The sequence below is a fragment of the Anas acuta genome, chromosome 2 (genome assembly GCF_963932015.1).
Source record: "Anas acuta chromosome 2, bAnaAcu1.1, whole genome shotgun sequence".
Taxonomy (NCBI): Eukaryota; Metazoa; Chordata; class Aves; order Anseriformes; family Anatidae; genus Anas; species Anas acuta.
In genome coordinates, this window is record NC_088980.1 from 47,511,720 (window position 1) to 47,538,464 (window position 26,745).

The window sequence follows — 26,745 nt, forward strand, 5'->3', positions numbered from 1 at the left end:
TTTTCCAGGCTGAGATGAAGCTTTATTTTACATTTTGCACTCATACAATATAATCTTATTTATTACTACTACAGTAGACTTATTTGATGCAGTAGTGTTTTTTTTTTCTTTTTTTCTTTTTTTTTTTTTTCTCCCAATTATGCATTATCATTTAGTAATCTGTCTTTGGGAGTAAAATGAATTATTATTATTTTTTTTTTCAGCCCATTCCATTTAACCTAAGCTAAAATAAATATGGGTACACTGGCAACAACTCACAGCCCATGGACCACTTTAGTCATATGCTGTCAATCACGTGCCACTGAAACAATTTTTCAGTGTCATTGTTTATTTTAGATTAATTCAGGGTGTTTCTGGCAGTGCATTTTTTCTGTGCCTTTGATTTTGCAGAAACAAATCAATTCTGCTTTGAAAACACTTGATTCTGTTTTAGGGCCTTCAGATTGTGCAACTGTCTGTACAGGCGAAGATTCTCAGCTTAGACCTTTAGGTACTTGAATCCATCTTTCGATGAATGGTACTTTAAACCATTTTTTGGTGATTGGCTGAGATACTGAATAGGAAAATATTCCATCACTAAGAAAAGCAGGCAAAGGAAATGAGTGGTATACATACACTGCTTACACAAAATGCAGGCATTTTTTCTGAATAAGCAAGCTCTGATAATGTGAGAAGTATGGGCTAAGTGGGCAGGGAGGAAAACATGAAAAGGAATGTTGATAAGAAATTGATTTGCAAAGACCTAGAGATTTTGAAGAAGTCATCTGGTATCAAGGGTTATATTTTAGGGGTCTGAGAGCATCCTCCCACTAAACAGCAAGTCAGTGAAACCCCACCGCTCTCTATGATTATTAGCCAATAAACTCCCTATATTACTTACGTAAATGTTATAAATTTGGCATAGTGCAAGGCTTTGTGGAAGGTTAGAGATCAGTAAAAGCCATACAGGATTTTCAGAAGAGGTCTGCTTTCTGGTTATGGCTAAGTATGAACATCAATGGAGAAACAGCTGGTCTGCATCCATGCAGGTCCTGAAAGCCTTGGAGAGCAATTCTGATAGCGTGAAAGTTGGGAAAATGAAAGCAGGAAGAAGCACAAAAACACGAGGAGAGAGATTAGAGGTATATAGGATCAACCACATCCACCAGTAAGGAAAATACGAAGCTAAATGGGGAAACTTTGGGATAATTTGATCCTTTTGAAGCACTTGGGTTTAATGACCCTTTTCGCAGTTTTGGGACAGCGTACTCTAAGTGCATTGCAACATTTTTTTATTCTTGTATATAGAGTTTGAAACAAAGAAAAACATAGAGAGAACTAATACTTTTCCAAGAAGTTGGTGTAAAAACTGAATTACACTGAAAAATGAAAGCCCACCGGGATTTTACCTTTCATGAGTGAGATTTCTAGTCATAGTCAGCATTGAGACAGAGTTTTGACTGATTTCACTGGAAATAGATTATTCATGAAAAAGCTTTGCTGAGCTTCTGAAGACAGAAGAAGTCACTTAAAGTTTCCATGAGTTTGATATCGTTTTGTCACAGAAGAAAGATAATCTATTTTTCCTTTGAAAGTTAAAGTCCTTTCAGAGCCACAGAACTTAAATAAAAATAAAAAGAGCCAGTAATGCAAAGAACAGAAATCTCATGTCTTTTGAGCATTGTTTTTTTTTTCAATATTACAAACCAAAATTGCAAAACAATCAGAAACAGTAATACAACATATGTAATACGGAGACATATGTAATATGAAGACAAAAGAGATAGTCAGATAAATGGTCTTATTCAACCTCCTCCTGTAATACTTGGAAATATTTATAGTTTTTTTTTTTTTTTTTAGGAGACTCTCATTGATCTCCTTCTCAACATCATTTATAAGGGTTAAGAGAGGATCATATTTTTTAAAGATAAAAGTTAGCATTCTAAACAAATGGTTGAAGTAATGATTTCAAGGGTGGCAGGAACACTATAGAGACCTTTGTTAAATAACTTACAACTTTTTTTTTTTTTTATTCTTTTACAAATGATCTAAAGTAAAGAGTAAAGAACATATTAATGAAAGTTCCAGATATATTAAATTGAAAGAAACTGTGAATACGAAAAAAAAAAACACAAACAAAAAAGACATGAAAAATAGGAAAGCACTCAACTGGATAAATATAAGGAGAAAGTGGGAAAATGTGATACCATTTATGGAATAAAACTAAAAACCTAAAAACCTATTCTTATTCACAAGGGGAAAGAACAATCTAAGACATGCACAATCAAATAATCAGATAAACCTGCGAATAAATTATATGGAAAAAATGTTAGGGGATTTTATTTGCAATGTGGAATAGCAAGATAAAATAGCCAGAGCAACATATAATGAGACTGGAAGATACAAATAGAATCCTTTCACAGTCACACCTTCAATAATCTGTTCATTTCTGCGTCAGATGAAAAAGATCTGATATTAGGAGACAATTCAGATAAGAGCAGCAAACATACTTATCAAAGTCCAAAGTAAGTCTGATTTATAAGGATGAATGAAAAGACTTCAAAACCTATAATTAGATTAAGAGACAAATACAGCTTGGAAACAAAAGAAGAGTCTTGAAATATACAAAAACTATAAATAGTGTAGATAAAGGCACATAGCTAGCAAACTGAAAGCAAAGTTAAAATAAGAATTAATAGGTGAAATTAAGACAGGAGGAGTTTGGAGTGGGTGTCAACAGTCCCTTCCCTAGCAGCAAATTCTGTGTTTTTGCAGTGATCTTGCAGGAGACGTAATGAAAGAAATGTCACTAGGCCCATTTAAAACCCGAGAACAAAATATGCTAGAGAAGATAGCAAGGAGTGAGCAGATTTGGTTGCTGGGCTAGCATACCCTACCATACCCTGCCCTCCTTCAGCACAGTCTCTGTGTAGCAGTTAAACCCAGATATTTTCTTTGCCCCTTTTTGACAGAGATAAGTTAAATTCTAGCACAGACACTGCTCTGGACTATGTATTATGTTTGTTTTGCAGATCTAACTATGCCCAGGTAAGACTGTCCAGCATATCCTAATGGCGTTTCTAAGCGTGGCAAGTACAAGACTTAGTGGAAACTGTGTTAGCTGGGAACAAGAGGCTGTTTCTGGCAACTGCAGGAGTGATCTTCTTTGGGAAGAGGTACAACGTTTTGTCCTCTTTCACAAAGCAGAGGAGACCAGCAGGTAGGATTAGAATTACAAATTTGGGGAGCTAAGACCAATGTCATGGCTCAGGAACCTGGCAATTCTGAAACTGGAAAATGCTTGTTAAATTTCTTGGTGTTGATGTTCTGATGAGCAGTTAAGCTGCACAGCATCAAAAGTGAGTTGCTGGGAGGTTATCTGCCCACCTCTGTGATCCAAGTGGATATTTCCCTCAAACCCTGTTTTCTCTCTGGGCCAGCATTTCACATCAGCACTGTGATAAAGGAGTCTCATTAGCACAGACAACCCTGCTTCACGTACAATGTGCCCCAGCTCACAGTTTCTGTTTTCCTAAAACAAATTCTCTGTTGCTATTGGAAAGGATATCGTGTTATTCATTAAATCTTTTATTAGCACGCTGCTGGGTTTCATTGTCTAACAGCACCCACTGTGTTAATGATCATACAGTGTAACGTTGAATACGTACTGTGGGAAATAATACACATAATACAGGCAGGAGGGCAATTGATTGGATGGTTTAATCTACTAGTTTATTCCCCCACTGCCATTAAAAAGACAATATCATTGAGTGAAAATGCCAGGACATCATCTTGTGAGGAATCTTGCCTTTGATGAGATTTAAAGAAGCAATGTAAAGTAAAGAGAGCATTAAAAGTAAAGCAATACTTACATAAAACTCTTCCAGACCCAAATTAGTCACACTGTTTGCAGGTAGATATATGTTTCAGACGATACATTTATACAGTAGCTCTGAATGTCTTTCAGCTTCATTTACTGGATGAAATAAAATGCAGTGACCTTTCAATTTTTATTTTATTTATTTTTTGTAAGTCTGAATCAGAATCCCAAACCCAAACACCCCCAAATGCTGGGACAATTTGGATTGGATAGACAGATTAGCTAAGTAGTTAGGGATAAGTTTAGATATTTGTGGAGGAGGGAAAATAAGTCTTCCAGTGTGTTCCACTGTATATAATCATAATATCTGCATGGAAAGAGCCTGCATTTGAATAGGGGAGAATGACTAATCAAGGAAGAGAACAATGAAGAGGGAATACATGGAAGAACACTAAAGTTCTCCAGTTACTGGAAAAGGCACAAGCCACCTCACCTACTGCTAGATCCTTACATTCAGCTGAGGTGATACCATAGGAGGAAACCACCAGGTAAGCCACGGCCTGACTGAATGGCGGCAGGGCCCACCCAGGGGGCAGCTGCTTGAGCAGGTTTGCAGTGCAGCAGGAAGTTAAAAAGCAACAGCCAAGGCTAGGCCAGGTGCTTGAAAGATCAGCCTATTCATTAAGGGAAAGATGAGAGTCATTTCACCTCACCCTTCACAGTTCTGCCTTTGCAAATTGGCACCATGAGTATGGCTGTACAAACAGTCATGTTACTTAATTGGAGGAGGAGTTATCGTAGGGGAATTACAAGAGTCCAGTTGTATAGATTTGGGAGTCCCCCTTTCTCTTCTTTTCTTCAGGACCATCTTGTACCAACCCCCTGGTTGGACACCTTCCTCTAGACCAGGCTGCCCAAAGCCCCATCCAACCTGGCCTTGAACACCTCCAGGGATGGGGCATCCACGGCTTCTCTGGGCAGCCTGTGCCAGTGCCTCACCACCCTCATATTTTTATGAATGTCTCTACAGCTATCTTCCCCTTTGTGTGCTGTTGGACACAAATTCTAAGTGTAAATGCCCACATGCATTTTGGTAAGGAAAGACACTAGGGCAGGCTTCTTCCTGTTGTGTGGGATTTGCAGGCACCAGGGCAGGAAGGGTGCACTTCTGCCATCCCTACTGTCTGTAATGTGTTTGGAAATATTATGACAAATAGTTTTTGTGGGGAATTCAGACATCCCATCCACTGTGTAGAAGTCACGACAGGTACTATACACAAGACTGGGTAGCTCACGCTAGAATCCTACCTAGCACTGGGAAAATCTACCTTTGAGGTAGGCATTGCTGTAAAGCCCCAGACAAGCACCTTCACCTAGCAGGAACTGCAAATGCCGAACGCCTCTGTGAGTGCAGCTCTGAAAGGAGCTGACGAGGCATTGGGAACTCAGAGCTACACAGGAGGATGGGCTGCAGCCACACTGCTTGGCTGATATTTTTGTAATTATTCTGTTTTATAATTGAAAACCCAAAGATTTTCATTCTCTCTAGCAGTCCCGTGAAGATGAGTCACCAAAATGAAGAGCAGATGCTGTACAAAGGAAGCACTGAGAGTGAACCAGACAGTGTGTTTGGGGATCCCCATGGAGCACACTCTGCCTCAGGACCCTGGTGAGGCACCTGCAGAGCAGTGGTGATGGTGATGGGGTGGCAGCAGTGGGACAGTCCCTGTGGGAGGTACCTCTGAGCCCCTGGGACCCGCAGAGGGCTGCATGAGCCTTGGTGAGGCACCTCCTCATTCCAAGACACTTGGTGGTATTTATCAGCAGATGAAAAAACATCATTTCTAGTGCCTGGCTTTCCTCCCATTGTGAGCTCTACTGCTTGCATTTCTGGTGCCCCTTGTCCCCTGGGCCTTTGTAAGGCCCTTACAATCGGGGTTGGAGAAGTGATGTGCATTACACAGATGCAGGCAGAAAAAACAGTGCTGTGAGGGGCAATGCTCCAGCACAGGAGACTTTGAATGGCTCCTGCTGTTCCTTTTTATGCCTGGGATGGGTGCCTGCCTCATGGACTCTGAGCTGACTCATGGCCTTCTCCACAAAGAGGCAGCCACGGTCACAGGGCCATGCCCACCATGGCCATGGGCCTTGCTTTCTCTGCACTTCAGTTTCTCCCCTGTGAGCAGCAGTGACTCCCTCCTCAGCAATGTGGAAGAAGCAAGCCTGTTCAAGATCTCTCTGGCACCCCAAACGCTGCAAAGAGTGGCATAAGGAAGGAACATGAAGCCTCATGGGGACCCCTCCCCAGAGCTGGGGTGCACAGAGCATGGGTGGAGGTACCCCTTGGCAAGAGAGGGCACAGCCAGGGATTTGCCAGAAGAAGGCTTGAGCCCACGCCTGGGCTCATAGGCCTTGCCAAGCTGTGATTTTTTAGTGAAATAAGTGGCTAGAGGAAATGGAATAAAATTCAAATCAATTATGCTGTTCAAAGTCAGTCTCTAAATTAATCCAATTATGCTGCAGCAATCTTTGCTTAATGCCTAGGAGCTAGGAAAAGATTGTTAAAGCGGTGGTTTGGAAAATTAGTTGATAATGGCAATAACCAACAATGGAAGATGCTATACTGAAAGTGAAGTGGCAGAGTGGGGGATAAGAGAGGGGAAGAAAACACTCTATTATTCATACTTCAAGTGAAGTATATTGCTTAGCTATTAAAAGATAATGCACCAAAGCTAACCAAACACAGTGCTGCCCCAGATCTCAGTGAGGAAGAGGATGAAGCTTGCTTATCACTCTTTACTAAGGGAACTTCTCAGCACTGTTATTATTGAAGTACAACTCATTACAACTGTTCCACAGTGGTCATCTTGCCAACATAATCTCTCTGCCTCTGTCAGGCAGGCTACTAAAAGCCAATTTTTATGTTTTCAAAATTTAGGCTTTGAATCAACTCGGTAACACAGCTCAGCTTCAGGACATTGATATTTTTAACACAATCAGCCACTTTGGACTTTCAGTTTGGGTCCTGAAAAGACTAAGGGGTTGCAGGTGCAAACAAGAATATACTGCTGCTTCAATTAGTCAGTTTGTGTGCACAACAGCTAAATAGCTGAATTTGGACCCTTTGAAAGAACCAGTGAAGAACTGCATATTAAATCAAACAAGATGGGACATGAAAAATATTTTAAAATATTTGGTCCAAAATGTCTATGTAATGTATAGCAAACAGGCAGTGAGAATTTGGCTAATTGCACAAGTTTTGATCAGAGCCTTTGTCTCAGGTAGTCTTTACAGTGGAAAAAAATGACCTAAATCATGAAGAATGTTTATGAATTTTGTAAAAGACCTATATCCATGCCTCTGTATCAAAGTCATTAGTATCTGGGGTGGTTTGCATGCCTTTAAACCCAAATGTCTCTGAATCTTGGACTATTTTTTTGTTATTTTATAGGATAATACACAGCTAGACTTTATTTCTGAGCCCGAACTCTACTCTTCAAACTATACTGTTCAGACCCTCTCTGCTGGAAAACAGATGCATCTACCAGTGCCTGATCTCACATATCAGAACATAAAGAATATATTTATAAGACCCTCTGCTCTGAAAATGCTTGAATGTAATTTCTGAGGCAGGATGCTTACTTGTTAACACTTGAAGAACCTGTTTCCAACACTGCATCCCACATGCTGCTCATATATATGTTTTTTTATTGAGCTGTGCTGAGATTTCACAAAAGACTTGAAGGAGTCGCATTTCAGCTCAGCTGGGAAATTTGTTTACACCTTTACAACCCCTTGCCTCAAGACAACTATTCATAGCCCCTCACATTCAAAATTGCAAGTAAAACCTCACAAAGCCATTAACTTAGCTTTAAGAATGACCAGGTATATATGTTGCTGCTATGCAGACAAGTCATACTTTCAAACTTTGCTTCACAACCTGAAGGAGACAGAAAAAAAATTATTTTCTTAAAGTGCAAATTGAGATTCTTAAAGTTAGTGGACTCCAGAAACCACAGTTCTAGCTAGAAAAAGAGTTGGTAACCTGAGGCTTTGTAGCAAAAGCATGTCTTGCAAGAGTTACAGAGCCGCATTTATAGATACAAATATGCTAAATTAGATTGATTATCTAAGTACCTTCAAGCAAAGCCAAGCAAATATAAAAACACAAGAACTAAAAGCATCGAGCCTTTAATGTCACAACAGGAAACTCTGAGCAATGAAGGTATTTTCTCTGTTGTGCTCTCAAGGTCTCAAGATGCTGTATGCTTCCACAGTGACCCAGCAAACTTTCCTGAGTTGACTTCTGAGTTTCTTCCACTTGTCCAGGCAGCAGTGTGCAACAGCTTCCAGAAATGCCAGAGAGCACCTTCTCAGCCAGTACAACCCTGCCAGAGGGCTTCAGGGCTCATATCAAGGGAGCCAGGGCAGTTTTCACAGAGCAGGCTCTGCCCCTTTGGAAACCTGTAATGTCCTGCAGCACTAGAGGTAATCACAAGCAATAGGAGGAATCTGCAAAAACAAGGCATTTTTATAGACCTAATAACAAGGCCTGAATTTCATATATGGCCACTGGGAAATTGGATCCAAATCCAAATCCTTTGCAAAGACATAAGGATAGGGAGTTTGTAGGTCCTCTGTGAGCACTCTGGAGTTGCTCCAGGCTAGGTGCACCAGAGGTAAACAAGCTGTAGCTCAGTAAACAATTCCTCTCCCATATGAGCAGCTGTAGTGGGTTTACGTGGCAAGGTTTTGGTAGCAGGGGGCCATAGGGGTGGTTTCTGTGAGAAAGATCTAGAAGCCGCCCCATGTTTGGGAAGGGTCCCATTGTTTTCCAGATCTGAGCCAATAAGCGATGTTGTTTTGCGCCTCTGTGAGAGCATATTTAAGACAGGGAAAAAACGCTGCGCCACACAGCAGCCGGGAGAGTCAAGGGAGTGAGAAACAGCCTTGCAGGTGCCAAGGTCAGTGTAGAAGGAGGGGGAGAGGTGCTCCAGGCGCCGGAGCAGAAGTCTCCTGCGGCCTGTGGTGAGGACCATGGTGAAGCAGGATGTCCCCCTGCAGCCCATGGAGTACCACGGTGGAGCAGGGTTCCACGCTGCAGCCTGTGGAGGAGACCACGGTGGAGCAGGTGGCCCTGCACCGATGGAGGCTGCCGCCTGTGGAAGACCCCTGCCGGAGCAGATTCCGGGCCGGACCTGTAGCCCGTGGAGAGGAGCCCACGCAGGAGCAGGTGACCTGGCAGGAGCTGCTGCCCGTAGGGGAGCCAGGTTGGAGCAGTTTTCTCCTGAGGGATGGACCCCGTGGTACGGACCCACATCTGGAGCAGTTCTGGAAGAGCTGCTGCCTGTGGGAAGCCCACGCCGGATCAGTTCATCAAGGACTGCATCCCGTGGGTGGGACCCCACAGCACAGGGGATGAGAGTGACCGAGAAGGAGCGGCAGAGAAGAAGTGCTGTAGACTGACCGTAACCCCCATTCCCCCGTTTCCCTGCGCCGCTCAGCGGGAGGAGGTGGAAGAGGGTGGATGGGGGGGGGGGGGAGGTGCTTTTGGTTTCTTTCCTTTGTTTCTCACTTCTCTAGCTTGTTAGTAATGAGCAATAAATCTTACTATCTGTCTTCTTATGCTGAGTCTGGTCTGCCCGTTACACTAATTATTGTGGGATTTTCTCGTCCTTATCTCAATCCTTGAGCCCTTTTCACCTATTTTCTCCCCATTCCTCTTTGAGGAGGGGGAGTGAGAGAGCGGCTGTGGTGGAGCTCGGCTGCCCACTCGAGCGGAACCACGACAGCAGCATTTTTAGTGTTTGCTTACTGAAGGATGCACGAAAACATCAATTGTTTCTGTGCTGCTATTTGTGCCACAGCACATGAAGTGTCATGGCAATGAAACACAGCTAGGTGATGTTCCTTGAACATCTTAAATGTTCATTGTACAGATGCTGCACCATGGTTACAGAGTTCTTGGGTTGGCTTTGCACACCACCAGCATCACTGCAGCCTGGACACAGGGGCAAGTTCCTTGTGCCTAAGGTGAGACCTGGCTTGGCTGAGAAGGACGTGGCACCTATTGGATGTGAAACCTGTTAGCTCAGAGTGAGCAAAAAGCAGCTGAAGGCACCAAGCAATGCTGTAATGACATGCATGATACAAGATGGGAAGAACACAAGAATTACTCACAGACTAATTATTCAGCACTGATACTGTGTCTGCTAGTGCCTTAGCCTCACAGTTGTCAAAGGCAGGCAGTTACAATAAAAGTAATGAAAGGTCACAGCAGACATTAACCCATGCTGTGTACTGGTTTGTACCCATTTTAGGGCAGAGCGTGCACAGATGAGCTGAGCCGCTTCCCAGTGATAAACCAAATCAGGAGGCTCTGCTGGAGGGCCAAATCACAGACTTTGGCTCACGTGACAATGACAGTAATAGGTGCTGGGCCAATACAGGCTTGCTGAACTGCAGTCATGAGCACATGCTACTTAGGGCAATTTTTAGTCCAATGAACTGCTGTTTTGCCATTCTGCTTTCTCTCATGGATCAACAACCCTCTTGTGTAATGAAACAGTGTGCAGCCTTTGTTCACTGCTTTAGATTTCTCCTCTTCTTGTCCTTAAAAGCATCCCAGGTTTCTGACATGCAGACATTTATCACACCTAGCCTGTTTGTGTGGACAGTTTACTTTAGATCACAATCTTACAATCTTACGGAATAAGACCATCAAACAAAATCCCAATTCTAAATCCAATACACAGCTCATAGTCATCAGAAATAGTTGTAGATTGTACCTCAGGCTGGAAAAATGACTGACTGATATCTTCCCTTGCCTGGTTTGTACATTCAGATTAAATGCATGCCAAGCACAGCCTCTGTTGCAATAGACAAGTTCTTTTAGACAACGCGTAACTTTCGGACTGTTGAGTTGCTTTTCTCTTCAAGTCATACAGTCCACCTGGGGCCTCTGCTTTCACCTCTTATCTGACTTCTGAAGTGTAAAATGCAAGAGAAATTTTTAAGTGTAATGTAGAAAAAGGAGTGCTGGAAAGTGGCTTGTATTACTGACAGAAGGAGGCAGTGGAGGGGGTGGGGGGGGAAGCTGACTGTGTCACACAAACCAGCTGAAATGATATTTCCACCACTGAGAAAAAGACAATGGTCATTGAAGCAGACAGCAATTGTCTTGGACAGTGCTTGAAGACACGCAGCCATTGCTCTCAGATGTGCTTGGAGGTGCCACTGTTTTCCTGAGCAGTTCCTCAAGTGAGAGCCAAGGAGGATGCCTCCAGAGCCAGCAGGGAGCTGCTACATATGGGGTCCTGTCCATGAAGTGGGGTTTCTGTGTGATCTGAGTGGCTGGCTAAGGATTTGTATTCAAGGCCAGAAAGGAAGAAATGGAGAAATAAAATGGGACATTTTTCATTTGGTATTCTGTGTCAGGGAAAAGAATTTTTGCTGTAGGTTGCAGCTATAAGATTAGGCGAGACAAAGATGAGTTACTAAAACATTTATTCACCCAAGTGCATGCTGAGTTCTCCAAGGACCAAGCATATCCTCTTAATTAAAACAGAGAACTTACCAAGGACCATTTATATAGGCACTAAGTGGCACATTTAATACTTTTGTCCTGAAAGGGTCATACACATCCATAGCAGTAGATCTGAAAATATAAAAAGCTTTTATGGCTTCTTCCTATACTCCCTGCCAAAAAGTACCGGCACTTGGTCTGAAGGCAGCACGATGAGGAGGAGGCTGTTGCCTCCAGGCTTTGCTGCTGACAGTTGATCAATAGCAACAGTAGGCGGTGCTTTGGTGAGAACAGCTTGGCTGTTGTGAAAGAGCGACAACACCCAAAATCTGAGAGACAAGGCAGGCAAACACTCTTGGGGGTGCTGGTCTCTTGTAATGAAGGGACATGGAGGGGAACTCAGCTCTCTGGGGTGTTCTGGGAATAAGTAGGGCATTTTCTTATTGTTCCTGTGAGGAGCAGATAGGAGATGTCTGCATTGCTGAAGTCCTGCAGCAAACTCAGAAAAAGATGGATGTTTTGTCACCCTGTGTTAAACCAATGTGACTTTGCAACACACTTGCTGTCTACCAGCTATGGTGAGAGTTTGGCTCTGGAAGATACCAGCGGGAAGGTGGGTAACTAAACAGGGAAGCGGGAAGGATGCACAAGGAGGAAAGCCTCATCCCGTTTCCTCTTCCCAGTCCCCCCCCTTGTGAGACACACTGACTCACAGCTGGCAGCTCAGTGGAACAGGGCAGCACATAACGAGCCCCAGACATAGATGTCCATCCCATGTATGTGGCCACAAAATGCACTGTCGTGTTAAAGGTTAATATTTAAAGCACCTCCAAACCAATCCGATTGCTAAATCATTCCATCTTCTTCTTGGGGCAGAGATACTTAGAAATGCCATATATGCTTATGTCTACTGGATGAGGCTCCGTGTCTTGTTAGGAAACAGAATTCGTCACACAGGAACCATCCTCTGACAAGGGAGCTCTTTCCCGTGCAAATCAGTCACAACTCATTACTGTGACAGCACAGGCACTTTGGGCATGGAAACTACAAGGTAAGAGAACTCCAGTGGGTTTAAACAGTGCCAGAGCATCTCAGCAACGCAGAGTAATGCAAACACATCAAACCCGTCTCCTGCTGCATGAACAAACAGGATCTGTGTCAACATCAGCTCCCACCTTGCCAAGTAAATGGTCTTAATATTCTGGGCCCGGGGTGTATGAACAAAGCCATTGTGCCCTGAGATCAGTCCACAGGTTCTCTCTGTTCCTCTAGCGAAAAGAGAAAGTGCCACAATACCGTGAAATAGATAATTGGCTGTACCAGAAACAGCGCTTATGCAAAAACACAAGCTTTTATCTCATTTCTGCTTCTCCACCATTCTAGCAATTCTGCCCTCCAACCAAATGCTTGACAACCTTCTCAAAACTTGTTTTCCCATATGGAAATTTCAAGTGGCTCAAAAAATGCCACCACAATTATATTAAAATCTACTTAATAATTCCTCTTTGGAAGAAATACTGGAATGTGTTAAGAGATGCATGTGATATATGCAATAACAATCTTGCTCATTCTTTTTTCCCTTGCACATCCCCTCATTAATCATGAAAAAAGAAAATCTTTCTTATTGTGAAGGGGGTCTGAGCATTGGAACAGGCTGCACACAAACTGCAGAGTGTCCGTCCTTGGAGTTACTCAAAACCTGCCTGGTTTTGAGTCCTTGGCAACCTACTCCAGCTGATCCTGCTTGAGCAGGGGGTGTGGACTAAATGAACTCCAGAAGTCCTTTCCTAATTCAGCCACGACTATGGTTCAGTGATTTTCTCTGTGTATATGCACATATTGATGACAATAGACAGTTTTTGTCCTTTGAGGAGAAAGATCACAGCAGTACATGTGTTCCCCTTGGAGCTCCAGGAAAGCAGCTGTCCTAGTTTTTGGTGAAAATGACCGTGCAGCTGCTGGGAATCAGCCAGCTGAAGGGTGGGCACCTAGACCAGAAGCAAGGTGAGTTTTTTCATTTGTCATAATGATGTGTATGACACTGAGGAATAAAGACGTTTCTCCCTCCACATGAAAGCATTCACAGAGGGTATTGTCCAAGTGCCTCTTGAACACTGACAGGCATGGGACATCAGCCACCTTTCTAGGAAGCCTGTTCCTGTGTTTGACCACCCTCACAAAAGAGAAATTTTTCCTAATGCCCAGTCTGAACTTCCACTGGCACAGCTTTGTGCCGTTCCTAGTGTGTCCTGTCATTGGTCACCAAGGAGGAGAGACCAGCAGCTCCTTTTCCACTTTCCCTGCTCAGGAATTTGTAGAGAGGCAGTGGTTCCACTAATCTGTAACATTTGAACTGCTGTCACTGTCGTTCATACATATAAAATAAAGATAGTCTAAGACTCTTCATTAAAAACATCTGTGGAAAGTACTTGCCCACCTGGAAGAAACTGAGACTTACCTAGACCAGCTTTGTGAAGTGACCATGTGTGCAACAGGTGGAGCACTGAGGGTTTCATCCTCCTGCTGCTCCCGAGCAGGAGTACCTTACCTGCATGGTCACAAACGAGAATTGCCTTTGTATCTGCTGGGTTCACTGCTGGGGATCACAATGCTGGACCAGGAGCTGGGAGAGCAGCAGTACACCAGGATGAGGAGGATCTTGCTGATGGGGCTGTGCTGAGGGAGGAAACCTTTATGTATAGGCCTGCTTCTGATGTTTCTATGGGGAGAACAGGTAGGTGATGTGATGACAAGAAGAGGCACTACGTGAGCTGTATGTTCTTATAGCATGTTTCAGGTGGGGAGGGGAAAGGCTGGCATAATCAGAATAAAACGATAAAATAACAACTATTAATAATATGTAAGATCACGTTAAAAAGAAAGTGCAAAATAAAGCAAACAATCTGTTCTGTGGGGATCACAGAATCACAGAATTGTCTAGGTTGGAAGAGACCTCAAGATCACCGAGTCCAACCGCTGACCTAACACTAACAAGTCCTCCACTAAACCATATCCCTAAGTTCTACATCTAAACGTCTTTTAAAGACCTCCAGGGATGGTGACTCCACCACTTCTCTGGGCAGCCTGTTCCAGTGCCTAACAACCCTTTTGGTAAAGAAGTTCTTCCTAATATCCAACCTAAAACTCCCCTGGCTCAACTTTAGCCCATTCCCTCTCATCCTGTCACCAGGCACGTGGGAGAACAGACCAACCCCCACCTCACTACAGCCTCCTTTAAGGTACTTGTAGAGAGCAATAAGGTCGTCCCTGAGCCTCCTTTTCTCCAGGCTGAACAAGCCCAGCTCCCTCAGCCACTCCTCGTAGGACTTGTTCTCCAGGCCCCTCACCAGCTTCGTCGCCCTTCTCTGGACTCACTCGAGCACCTCGATGTCCTTCTTGTAGCGAGGGGCCCAAAACTGAACACAGTACTCAAGGTGGGGCCTCACCAGAGCCAAGTACAGGGGGACAATCACTTTCCTAGCCCTGCTGGCCACACTGCTTCTTATGCAAGCCAGGATGCTGTTGGCCTTCTTGGCCACCTGAGCACACTGCTGGCTCATATTCGGCTGACTATCAACTCCCAGGTCCTTCTCCACCAGGCAGCTTTCCAACCACTCATCTCTCAGTCTGTAGCTCTGCTTGGGGTTATTGCGCCCCAGGTGCAGGACCCGGCACTTGGCCTTGTTGAACTTCATGCAGTTGACCTCAGCCCATCGGTGCAGCCTATCCAGATCCTCCTGCAGAGCCTTCCTACCCTCGAGCAGATCGACACACGCACCTAACTTGGTTCATCTGCGAACTTACTGAGGGTGCACTCAATGCCCTCATCCAGATCATTGATGAAGATGTTAAAGAGGACCGGCCCCAGCACCGAGCCCTGGGGAACGCCACTAGTGACCGGCCTCCAACTGGATTTGACTCCATTCACCACGACTCTTTGGGCCCAGCTATCCAGCCAGTTTCTAACCCAATGAAGCGTACACCAGTCCAAGCCACAAGCAGACAGTTTCTTGAGGAGAATGCTGTGGGAAACAGTGTCAAAAGCCTTGATGAAGTTAAGATAGACCACATCCACAGCCTTTCCTTCATCCACCAAGTGTGTCACTTTGTCATAGAAGGAGATCAGGTTCGTCAAGCAGGACCTGCCTTTCATAAACCCATGCTGACTGGGCCTGATCACCTGGTGGCCCTGTAAGTGCCGCATGGTGACACTCAAGACAATCTGCTCCATGAGCTTCCCTGGCACTGAGATCTGCCCTCCAGCCCTTCTTGTAGATGGGCGTCACGTTTGCTAGCCACCAGTTGACTGGGACCTCTCCTGATAGCCAGGACTGCTGATAAATGATGGAAAGCGGCTTGGCCACTCCTCTGCCAGTTCTCTCAGTATCCTCAGGTAGATCCCATCTGGCTCCATCGACTTGAATATAGCCAAGTGCCGTAGCAGGTCGCTGACCAATTCCTCATGGATAGGGCCACATTCTGCTCCCCATCCCCTTCCACCAGTTCAGGGTACTGGGTATCCAGAGAGCAACTGGTTTTGCCACTAAAGGCTGAGGCAAAGAAGGCATTAAGCACCTCCGCGTTTTCCTCATCTTTTGTAATTAAGTTCCCCCTCGCATCCACTAAAGGATGGAGATTCTTGTAGTCCTCCGTTTTGCGCTGATGTATTTGTAAAAACATTTTTTGTTGTCTTTGACGGCAGTAGCCAGATTGTCCTGGTGGAGGCAGTCCTGAGGCGTGGAGTTGACTTCCTCGCCCTAGGCATCCTCCTGGGTAGACTTTCCACCTCTTCCTCAGCTACAGGCCTCTCAAGCTCCAGGGCCTCAAACCTGTTGTGCAGGGGCACCTGGGAAGGTGGGGCCGGTAGGGGAGGGCATCGCCTGCGATGTCAAGCAGGGACCTGTTTCCATTCCTCCTCAACTCCCAGGTCCCCTCCCTCTGCCCGACAGCAACAGGGCAGGGGGTCCATCCCCATTTGTGGTCTCACCCCGGCACCTGTCCTTCAGGCCACACAGGGAGTTGCTCCACCAGTCTATCTCCGGCTCACACTCCCTGATATCCCCCAACCTCTCCACCTCCTCCTTGAGCTCTGCCACAAGGCGGACCAGGTCGTCCACCTGCTCACACCTCACGCACACAGTCTCTCTGCCCCCCACAGGTGGTAGCAGCAGGCTCAGGCACTCCCTGCACCCGGAGACCTGAACTGAGCGGGCAGTCGGTCTGGGTGTGTACAGACTTCCTAGAGAGCACTGTGCCCGGTGTACACCATTGCAGCTGAGCTAGTGGCAGACCGCCATTAGAGGAGGTGTTCGTATGGGCGGGGGGGGAGCGCTCTGCCCTGCCCGAGCCTCTCCCTCCTGCCACGCCCATAACCATACCTTTTCATGGCATCAGCTTGACTAGCAGTCTTAGCTACTAGGGAAAATTTCTCCTAAAAAAAACCCTGTTTTGAATCTGTGCTTTTGCTTTTTAATTAAAAGTGGTTCACGAATGTTTACATTTTGGATAAGCTTGATTTAATAATTTATGGGAGAGTTCTCATGCTGAATTTTCAACTCCATGAAATTATCCACTTCCTTAACAGGACTACTATATATTCATTCTCTGACTTGTCATCTACTGCAGCGTTCGCTGTAGTAAAAATAGGCAGAACTGAGAAATCTTTAGGTACAGCTCCGAGTTTGAGTGTGTGGATTTTCACACTTGTAAGACAGTCACCTATTTTACAAGCAGTAGTGCCAAGAAAGAAACTTGAGACTTTGCACCCTCTGCAGAGGATGTTACTACCTAACACCGAGAAGACTCCAGGGCCCACTCCACATATGCACAAAACCTGACAGGGGAAGTATTTGCATACTTGTTTTTTCACATCTCAGTGTCAAGTGACAAGTTTCCTCCCCTTCCTCTCCTCCAGCACCTAAGCACAAAGAAAAAAAGCTTAGGCCACTACCCAATGCTTTTTGCTTTCATCACAGGTCCTCAACACATCCCTACACAGAGCTGGGATGCCTTCCCATTCTCTTAAGAACTACTTAGGACAAATCTAGAAGGAAAAAGCAAAACTGTCAGTCTTTAAATTGAACTGACTGCTTTTACCTGTTCTTAAACAGCTGTCAGACATCAGAAGCCATCCTTCCTAGTCAGCAGTGCTGGTATGTCTACAGAAAGCTTAATGAAGCGTTGTATGCCTCTTCTATGCTCACTTCCATGCCTGGTACCCCTTTAGAAAACAGCAGTGCTCAGTAAGTCCAACAGGAGCCCAGGCTTCAGGTCTGCTCTGAGAGAGCCCTTCCTGGCAGCATAAGCCTTTCATACATTGAAAGGCTTCTTTTGGGGAGGTTGGCCATGGCATTCAACTTTTTATCTACTCAATTTTCAGTTTCCATTTTTCTCCCCTGTCTGTACAGAGTCTGGTGACCAGTTTACTCAAAGCAGGTACCAAAAGGAGCACAATTCTACTTTTAAACAGCAAGCAAGCTGAATTGCTGGATTAATCTGGCAGTGAACAGTGCTAGTACCTCTCAAAAAAAACCCATACTCGGTCCCCACAACACCTCGAGGATTAAAGAGCTGGGGTTATTAGAGCTACCTGAATAATTAATGTCAAAACAAGCATTGCCTGTGATGCAACAGTTATTAGGGAACTGCTTGGCTGTAATCCTGGCAGTGTGCTGCCTGCTCCCTGGGGCCTCTGTGTATGGTACTCATTGTAATCTTTTGTAAAACCCATAGAGACAGAAGAGTCTTTGCTGGTACCAGAGCCCTAGATAGATGGGGTCTATCACAGTCTAGAAGAGAGTTCTTGCTTGGTGTTTGCACAATGGTCCCAGACAATACTGGGTCTAGCAGAGGGCTGATCGTTTTTAGGATTCTTGCCCAGACAGACGCAAATAGTAGTTACAGCAAAAGTGGCAGCCATAAAATAAAACTGGGAACAGGATACAGCCTTTCACACCAAAAAGCTTTTCAAATTGTGCGTATGGAATTGCTCCACTTAGCACTGAGACAGCTGGCTGCGCAGGAACGTGGTACCCAACGAGCAGCTTAAACCAAGATAAGAACATCACCGAAGTCATAGCAATCTACCAATTTTGTTCCCTAGCTGTGTTTATGTTCATAGCTGTGTCACTGGCAGAGACCATCAGCCAAAATGGTTCCCTGCTGAAATTCATGTTGTGAAATCATTTGCAACATCACAGTGACCCCCAAAGTTGGTATTACTTCACATTATTTCAGCTAGAAATTTAAGAAAACACAGAAAATATCCACCAGCCCTGACATTTAGTTTAATGGAAGGGAATCATCCTCTGCTATCTGGGGAGGCTGCATTAAAGTTGCTGAAAAAAATGTTTTGACTTCTGTTAGATTTTTTTTTTTGTGTGTGCAGTCTTTTTTGTTTGTTTTCTGTTATACAGTTTAGCTCACTTGGAGAAGTCCTGCTTGTTTTCATGAAAAGCTTAGGAAACAGGTCAGTGTAGGCTTCAGTTATGTGGTACCTATGTAAATGTCCAGGAAGTTTAATATTTTATTACTGAGAACATTTTTATCTCATGGATGCTGACCTTGCATTCTGAAGTGGAAAAGCAGTACTAACCTGAGAAGATTCTCCTGTTTTCTCTCTCATCCTTTTATCATCATTATGAAGCTTTAGGAACTAGCCTGTTCTTTGTAAACCAGCAGAGTCTACTCAAATGTTCTCTCAATTGTACCGTTAAAGTGGCAAAACTAAGCATTTCTGCACCAGAAAGTACTTTTAACCATAACATGTGAATTAATGAGCATTCTTTTGCTAACAAATTTTAAAAGAATGTCTCTCCAGTTACTAACCCTTGAGAATACACCACAGTTCTAGCCTCAGAAATCCCACGCCACAGTAGTGACTCTTACAGTATCTTCACAGGTCAACCAAAGAGAGAGGAGAAAGTGTCATAATGTAACAGTTCATGTACCAAAGGTAATTTTCAGAGGTAGTATTTCTCTTCTCTGGCTCAGTTAACTCCCTGAATCTACAACTTCACACTCACTTTCAGTGTTTTTCATCATTTTCATGCACAGTACAGGAAAAATAATGTGCAAAGCGGCATTGTGATTGGCAGAAGCAAATTAACTCTTGTTACTCCTGTGATGCAGGAAAGAGAAACGATCTACAAAATGAATTTTTATTAAATGAAAGAAAATCTGTTTTGTGGGTCAAATATGAAATAGAATATACAAAAACTTTACATCAAATCTCTTTTCAAAGAAATTAAATCCTATCTAGACTGAAGCAGCACTCGTTCTTTCCAAGAACACAAATGGGTGAATATGCTTCTTATGGCAGTACAGAATCACACAGTATGCTGTGCTAAATTTCTGGTTACAGAGAAGAAAAGTTAAAAAACTAAAGTGTTTCCCTAATGAACCCAACTATTTCACAAAGTAACTTAAAAACATGACTTCTGATCATTATGTACTCTTTTAGAAGCGAATGACAGGTGGGTCAAGTGCAGAGTTCACAAAGCTTGCATATCACATTCTCTGTTTCTATACAAATATAAATTGTTTTTTCTTTTTTTTTTCTTTTAAAAATCCTCTTATATTTGATAGCATTTATTCATGGAAAACGACGATCAGTTCATCAGGTTCCTGCTGTATTACTCAGACAATTCCATCTACTTTATCTCCCTCCCCCCCCCCCCTTTTTTTTTTTTGAAGATTGTAACCAATAAACCACAAACCGCAATATTTTGAAAAGTTGTTGCATGTTAAATCACAAATTTTTGTATTACTTTTTTGTAACTGTACTGTACATGAAGGTTCTGCAGAGCTCATAACATGTCTTTGGCATAGCACACCAAGTCCCATTTAATACTTTTTTTTTTTGTCTAAAAAAAGGATATTTTCCTTTAGTAAAACACCTTAAAAACATCTATTTCTGATTTTGTAAAATAATGTGTCAACTCTTGTGTTGCTTTGCAAAATATACACACATATTTTGGAAAAACATTGAGTACTGACATAAGGGACTCATCTGAAGTCTGATCTGCTTATGATAAGTAAAATATAAATACAAACTCCATCTTCTGCATGAATGTCACATGAAGTCATTCAATTCAGCTTCAAGTGCTGCTGCCATTTCATCTGCTTCAGAACTGCTTCCTTCCTCATCTTCATTGCTAGACTCTTTACTGGATTCACTGGCAGCATCATCTTCATCTAGTTTGCGCTTGTGACCCCTGGAAGGGTAGATGGAGAGAAAGTCTGTGAATTGAGGTATCTGCTTGCTCTTTCAGACCATTATTATATGACAGGAAAAAAAAAAAAAAAGAAGAACAGGACTAAAGGACTCCACTTTTTTTTTTTCCAGGGCTAGACAAAAAGGTAAAGCAATTACTTTTAAGAGGTCTAACTACTACCTCCACAATTGATTTTCTAATTGCTGCTAGTTACTGTCTGATGTGGGTGCAAACAGAGTTTTGCTAATTTTATTTCTCCCATTTCTCCAAACAAAGAATGAAAACAAAGTATAATGCTTCAAAAAGAAAAAAAGACCACCCAACACACTTGATTTACTTTCCCCTCACATACCAAAAGAAAGAAAAATATATCATGTGAATGAGAGAATACCAAAATATATTTTTCAAAAACATATGACAAAATAACTTTTTCCTTTTAAAAAACAAAACAAAACAAAAACAAACCACCACCAACAAAAAAAACTTAACTGATCAACCATTCTCACTGCATTAGCATCTAAACTTGCACGCTTGCAAACCTGGGATCTGATTCTTCTCTTTTATGTCTCTTTGAATTAGCACTGCTGGTCTGAACAACACATTTCTTCGCATCTCCAGAGAACTAACCAGATTAAACAGGAACCTTATGTGCACCACACTCTGCTGAAAGAATCATATTCCTGGTTGTGAAAGATCTCAGAGGAAGATCTAATGCTTCAACTGGGACATAGCCATAAGCAAAAGAATTTGGATTTGTGGAATCCTAAAATCTCTTTTCTTTGCCAAAAGGGAATTTTATATCAGACATACACTTCTGAGGCAAAAATAAAAGACTTTCAACAGAATTCATAATGAGATGTAGAAATACCTTCAAAAATCCTTCCTTGGTCATTTGATCAAATTTCAAGCAGAAATATGTGCAAAGCGGGTCTCTCCTAAATAACTGTCCTTTTCAGCAGCAGGTAGGGTTTCATTAAAAACAATGCATTCACTTTCAGTAACAAAAAATTAATAAAGTATCTTTTTGGAAAAAACAACAATTTAACCATTGTTCCTCTACTTCTAAGAGCACAGAAATGTATCACTACAGCAAGAAAGACCTTTGATAAATACCAAGTTGAACCTCATATACCCAAAGGAAACAAATACAAATATTCTAAGTCAAATATGAGTTTCTAAGCAAAACTGAAATACAAAACAATTTATATTTATACAAAGACATTCTTACTGCCATTTTTCCAGAAATATTAGTTCTCAGAAGCCTGGACTACTTGTCTTGTTGGCTGGCTCAGCCTGACCTTCCCCTTCTCAGCTCTTCAAGGAAACTGACACAACGGGTTGTGAGGCCAGGAGGGAAGTCCGAATCAAAATGGTAAGAGAACAGTACTGTAGCACCCTGATGCTGCACCAGTGGGACCAAAAGATACACAGCTGCTGCTTTACTGATTACCTCATTACAGTGATGTTAGGTTTATTTTTTCCTGCAGTACATGGTGGTAAGAGCAAGTCTGCAGATGACATGAAGCTGGAGGAGTGGCTGAGGCACCAGAGGGCCATGCTGCTATCCAGAGGGATCTGGCCAGGCTGGCCAGCCTGACAAGAACCTCACGCAGTTCAACAATGAGAGGTGCAAAACCCTGCAACCTAGGCACCAACCTGTGCTGGGGGCTGCCCAGATGGAAAGCAGTTTTAACAGAAATTGACTTGGGGGCCTTGACAGACACCAAGCTGAACATGAGCCAGAAGTGTGCACTTGCCACAAATAAGACTGCAAGGGTATCCTGGGCAGAAGTAGGCAAAGTATTGCCTGCCAGTCAAGAGAGGTCTGTTTGGCCCTGGTGAGGCCACACCGGGGATACTGTATTCAGCCCTGGGCTCCCAATGGCCCTAATAAAACAAAGGGCCATAAGGATGGTAAAGGGACTAGAGCATCTCTCTTATGAGGAAAGGCCAGGAGAGCCTGGATTATTCAGCCCAGAGAAGGGAAGGCTCAGGGGATCAATGTATATATCAATGTACGTAAATTCCTGAAGGAAGGATGCAATGAGATGGAGCCAGCAGAGTCCACTGACAGAACAAGGGGCAGTGGGCACAAACTGAAACACGTGAGGTTCCTTCTGAATATGAGGAAGCACTGGCACAGGTATCCCAGAGAGGTTGTGGAGTCTCCATCCTTGGAGATCTCCAAAAAAGCCATCCAGGTCCTGGGTAGCTTGCTGTATGTGCCTCTGCTTGACCAGGGGGTTGGACCATTTGACTTCTGGAAAGCCCTTCCACACTCATCTGTTTTGTGACTCAGTTATTTTGTGAGTAATGACCCAGCAAGTTATGGATTCAATCTGGGGTGCAAATTCTTAACAAGGAAAAATGGGGTGAGGTAAAAGCATTTCCCGCAGGTTTTGCTATCTCAACTCAAACGCAACCTGATGAGGGAATCACAGCGCACACAAGTCAAGCCTAATACAGAATAAAAATCAGCTTCTCAAGCATATTGGTGGCTTTTATGCAGGCTGCATTAGCACACAGTTCAGATGAAGAAGTGCCTAGGCTAAAAATGCCCAGTCAGAAGGAATCTTAGCACATTTCCATTAAAAGTTATATAAACGTATGGAGCTTGAGTTTCACTTGCTGACTTCTCAATGATTTCAACCTTCAGGGATATAGCACTATTTTCATCATCAATGATACTATTAGCTGGAAAAAAGCCAATTGCATATTAAAGAAGAAAAAGAAGGAAAAAGTTGTTTAACAGGTAGTGGATCAGATGCATACATGTAGTGCTAACTAAACAGTAAGATAAATAAAGACATGGGGGCAAACTATAGCACAACATTCACAGTTCAGAATACTTACCTGTTACAATAGTATAGCTATGGAAACTGATGGTGTTCTGTCAACCGAAAACCAAAAGGTAGTCTGACAGCATATACTGCAAATGCTGTGAGTTTGTTCATACCTAACTCAATAGCAAAGATTCCATAGAAATATATCTGTGAAGAAACCAGTATTTCATTGCCAGTTGATTATTTCCTAAAAATACAGAACTGTTTATTTACTGAAAAATTAAGGGAAAAGCATTTGGAATTACTAGTCTTTGCAGCAAACCCTCCTTTTTATTTAAATCCATGCCACAGCAACTACATTTTGTTGAGGACAATCAACAAAATACAGGGACCTGAAATACTCAATTAACTACTTAATTTAAGGATGATGTACAAGTCTACAGAAAGACTTTCCAGAAAACTTTAAGGGAACATCCTGACATAGTTCCATCCCTCATTCAGCTGTACTAAACATCAACTTTGGAAATGCAAAAGATGAATGCTATTTTGTCAGTCCTTGTTCTTTTGAAAGCATAGAATGACAACTCTATTCAGTCTAGATAAGAAAACTTCTTCACTGTCTGGGAGGAGAAAAAAACATAAAAAAAAGAATGAAACAAAATAACAGAAAAAAAACCAAACACATCTGAGTTAATCCTCTGCTGTAAGAAAGGAAAAATCTCTCCAGAATGATTGCTCTTATTAAGATATAAAAACCTTTCACTACTTGTGTACTGTAAACCACAGCTGTATAGTTATTCCAAAAATATCTAAATACGTATTTTGAAATAAAACTCAAAGCTAACTCTGATAAGAATATGGAGTAATAACATCAATAATATAATGCTGCATTTTTTTCATTATTATTTTTGAATTCAGTAAAGAGCAATAACATCATATCAATGATTACTGTCTTCAGAGTAAAGCAGTATATCCCCATGGCAGCATATCTATTAAGAGAACAAACGATATAAAATGTATGTTTTCCTCTTTTTTTTTTGTGCCCACTCCTTGTTATTTCAAGCTTCCAAGACATAGTGCATAACACTTTTGTGTGGCAAAAGTTATGCACATAAAGAATTCCTTCTTAATATTTAGGAAGTGTGATTCAGCTCTACGTTACAGGTTTCCATTAGCCTGATTTGTATTTTTAAATGCAATTTTGCTTGACTTCTATTAAACAACAACAACAAAATAACTAAGTATTATTAACTTCACAAACAATTAAGTTTTCCAAAAGACTAAACTTGGAACTTTAAATACCTGACAGCTCTGTGAAAAACATGTACAAGTCATATTTCCATTGCCTATGCATTAAGTATTTTTCCATTGTATAATCAGTCCTAGGAAGCCCACAGTTATACAATTCTAGACTACAGCTTTCCTTCCTATGGCCCAGTTCATCTTAAACTCTCTGACGCCAGAATTCTCAAGTCTCACCTCCTTTCTTTAAATCATACCAAAAGAGGCATTATTTTATTTTTCTTATCTGGGATGGAGAAATCAGTTTAAAAGAGAACTGCATTTTCAGAAAAGAAGTATTTAAATGAATTAGCAACATATTTAAATAAACATCAAGTAGAATCCGTGATGATATTAAAATATAAAACACTTTTAATTATAAATGCAAAAAAGTTATTTTTTAGGAAAATTTAATCTACAGAATGCTAGTGAGCCCTAAATACACTTAGTGGTACTCCAAAAGTAAAGAAAGGAATAGAAGAAACTATGAAGTTGCAATTGAACATGGTGCATGCATGTGAAAAATAAACCATGAAAAAATGCTTAAAATAAAAATGCATTGTTAGAACTGTTAGAATAATTACTACAATATGACTGCAAAGTACTATAGGTCAAATGAAAATTCCATTCTCTTAGTTTTCACTCAAATTTAGTTCTCTGGAAGAAACAAAGCAGTGAAAGGAAGTTCAGTATTTGTTGCTTCTGTCATCCTTAGTTTGTAGTTAGTTGAAAATAAATAGTGTTGGATTTTTTTTCTCTCTGTTAATTGAAAAGCAGATTCTGTCATGTCTGTTCAACATCTTAATGGAACCCTTTTAAGAAATACAATGCTATATTAAAATAGAAACATCTAATAAGCTAGAAGAGGAACACAGCAAGCTTGCCTGTCTAGCATGAATGTATTTTTATGAACATTCAAATTCAGTAACTCAAGGGCTATTTCCTTGTAACCAGCAAATCAAATACTGTCATCTATTAAATTCAATTTCTCAGTGTATATTTCCTGGGGTAGCTGAAGGCACACATAAGCCACACCAGCAGTTTAGAAGTGGCAAAATGAGAAAGGGAGATGCTCCTTTCAATGGAGAAAAAATCCTTCTGTACAATGTGGTTGCAATATGCATGAGGCATGTAGCAAAAGACACTTCTGTGGAGTGGGGACTTAAATCATCTACACTTTACTTTTCACATGCTTGGCTGATAACAATGCAGGGACGAGTCCCTGCAATCAGCGTATTTCAGAAGTACATTATGTTAAGCTCAAGTTTTCTGCAAAACCTGACTTTGTTTTTCCAAATGGAAAAGCCTAGTAGGAGTTCATATGATTAAGAAACCACTCACAAGTTGGTGATCTGTCCATTTTAATTTCTGTTTTTTATCCGCTGCATTAAGAAACAGCACTGCCTTTCTTCTCTCAGTGTTTTCAGAACAGGCTTTAAGTAATCATTTTAATTGTTGATATATACTGCTGTTTAGCAGCCATTACAGTCTGTCAGGGGTCAAGATTAATGTACATTAATTATTATGTGAAATGTAAAGTACTTTTAGAACTCGTTAGGGAAACTAGAGGGTTGTAACATATTAGCTATTTTTCCTGATTGGAACAACATTGCCTTCACAATATTCATGTTAATGCTCTAAAGTCTTAATAGTGTCATGGAATGAAGGATTAAAAACCTTTGCTAATAGTTGTTAATGTACTTCTTGGTTTCCTTATTCTCAAGAGATATTTAAATATCCATATATTTTACTAAGGAAAAACCTTAATTGTTTAATAGCTTATAAATTGCAGTGAAGCATTCAGCTTCACTAAAGGGAAAAATGCTGGCTAAATTACTTTATGGCCAGGCAATTCTTCAGAGGCTTTGTGTCAACTTTCTCACTGGTATGTAAATTAAAGCAGTATGTCACCAGTTTTCCTCATCGTGAATTTTATGTCCTTCTTTATCTCTCACCACTCCTTTCAAGTCACAGTTGCAAACGAATATTAATATCCACAGATGGTTGAAATGAGGGTGGTGCTAATAATAAGTGCTTAAATATTTGTCCAGTGCTTGGGGAGCTGTTTCACTGATGAGTGGGAACAGGATACCAGAGACTGGTACAGCTGATTGCTCCTGTGGAGAAACAGAAATAACTCCA

General features: G+C 42.1%; 1 protein-coding gene across 1 annotated transcript in view; it reads right to left on the bottom strand.

Moving 5' to 3' along the window:
- Positions 1–19,469: 19,469 nt before the first annotated feature.
- Positions 19,470–26,745, bottom strand: part of CTDP1 (CTD phosphatase subunit 1) — an 85,428-nt gene continuing 78,152 nt past the window's right edge. Inside the window, exon 13 of the mRNA XM_068674689.1 lies at positions 19,470–20,539. Coding sequence (XP_068530790.1) covers positions 20,398–20,539 — 142 coding nt within the window. The 3' untranslated portion in view covers positions 19,470–20,397. The remainder of the gene's footprint in view (positions 20,540–26,745) is intronic.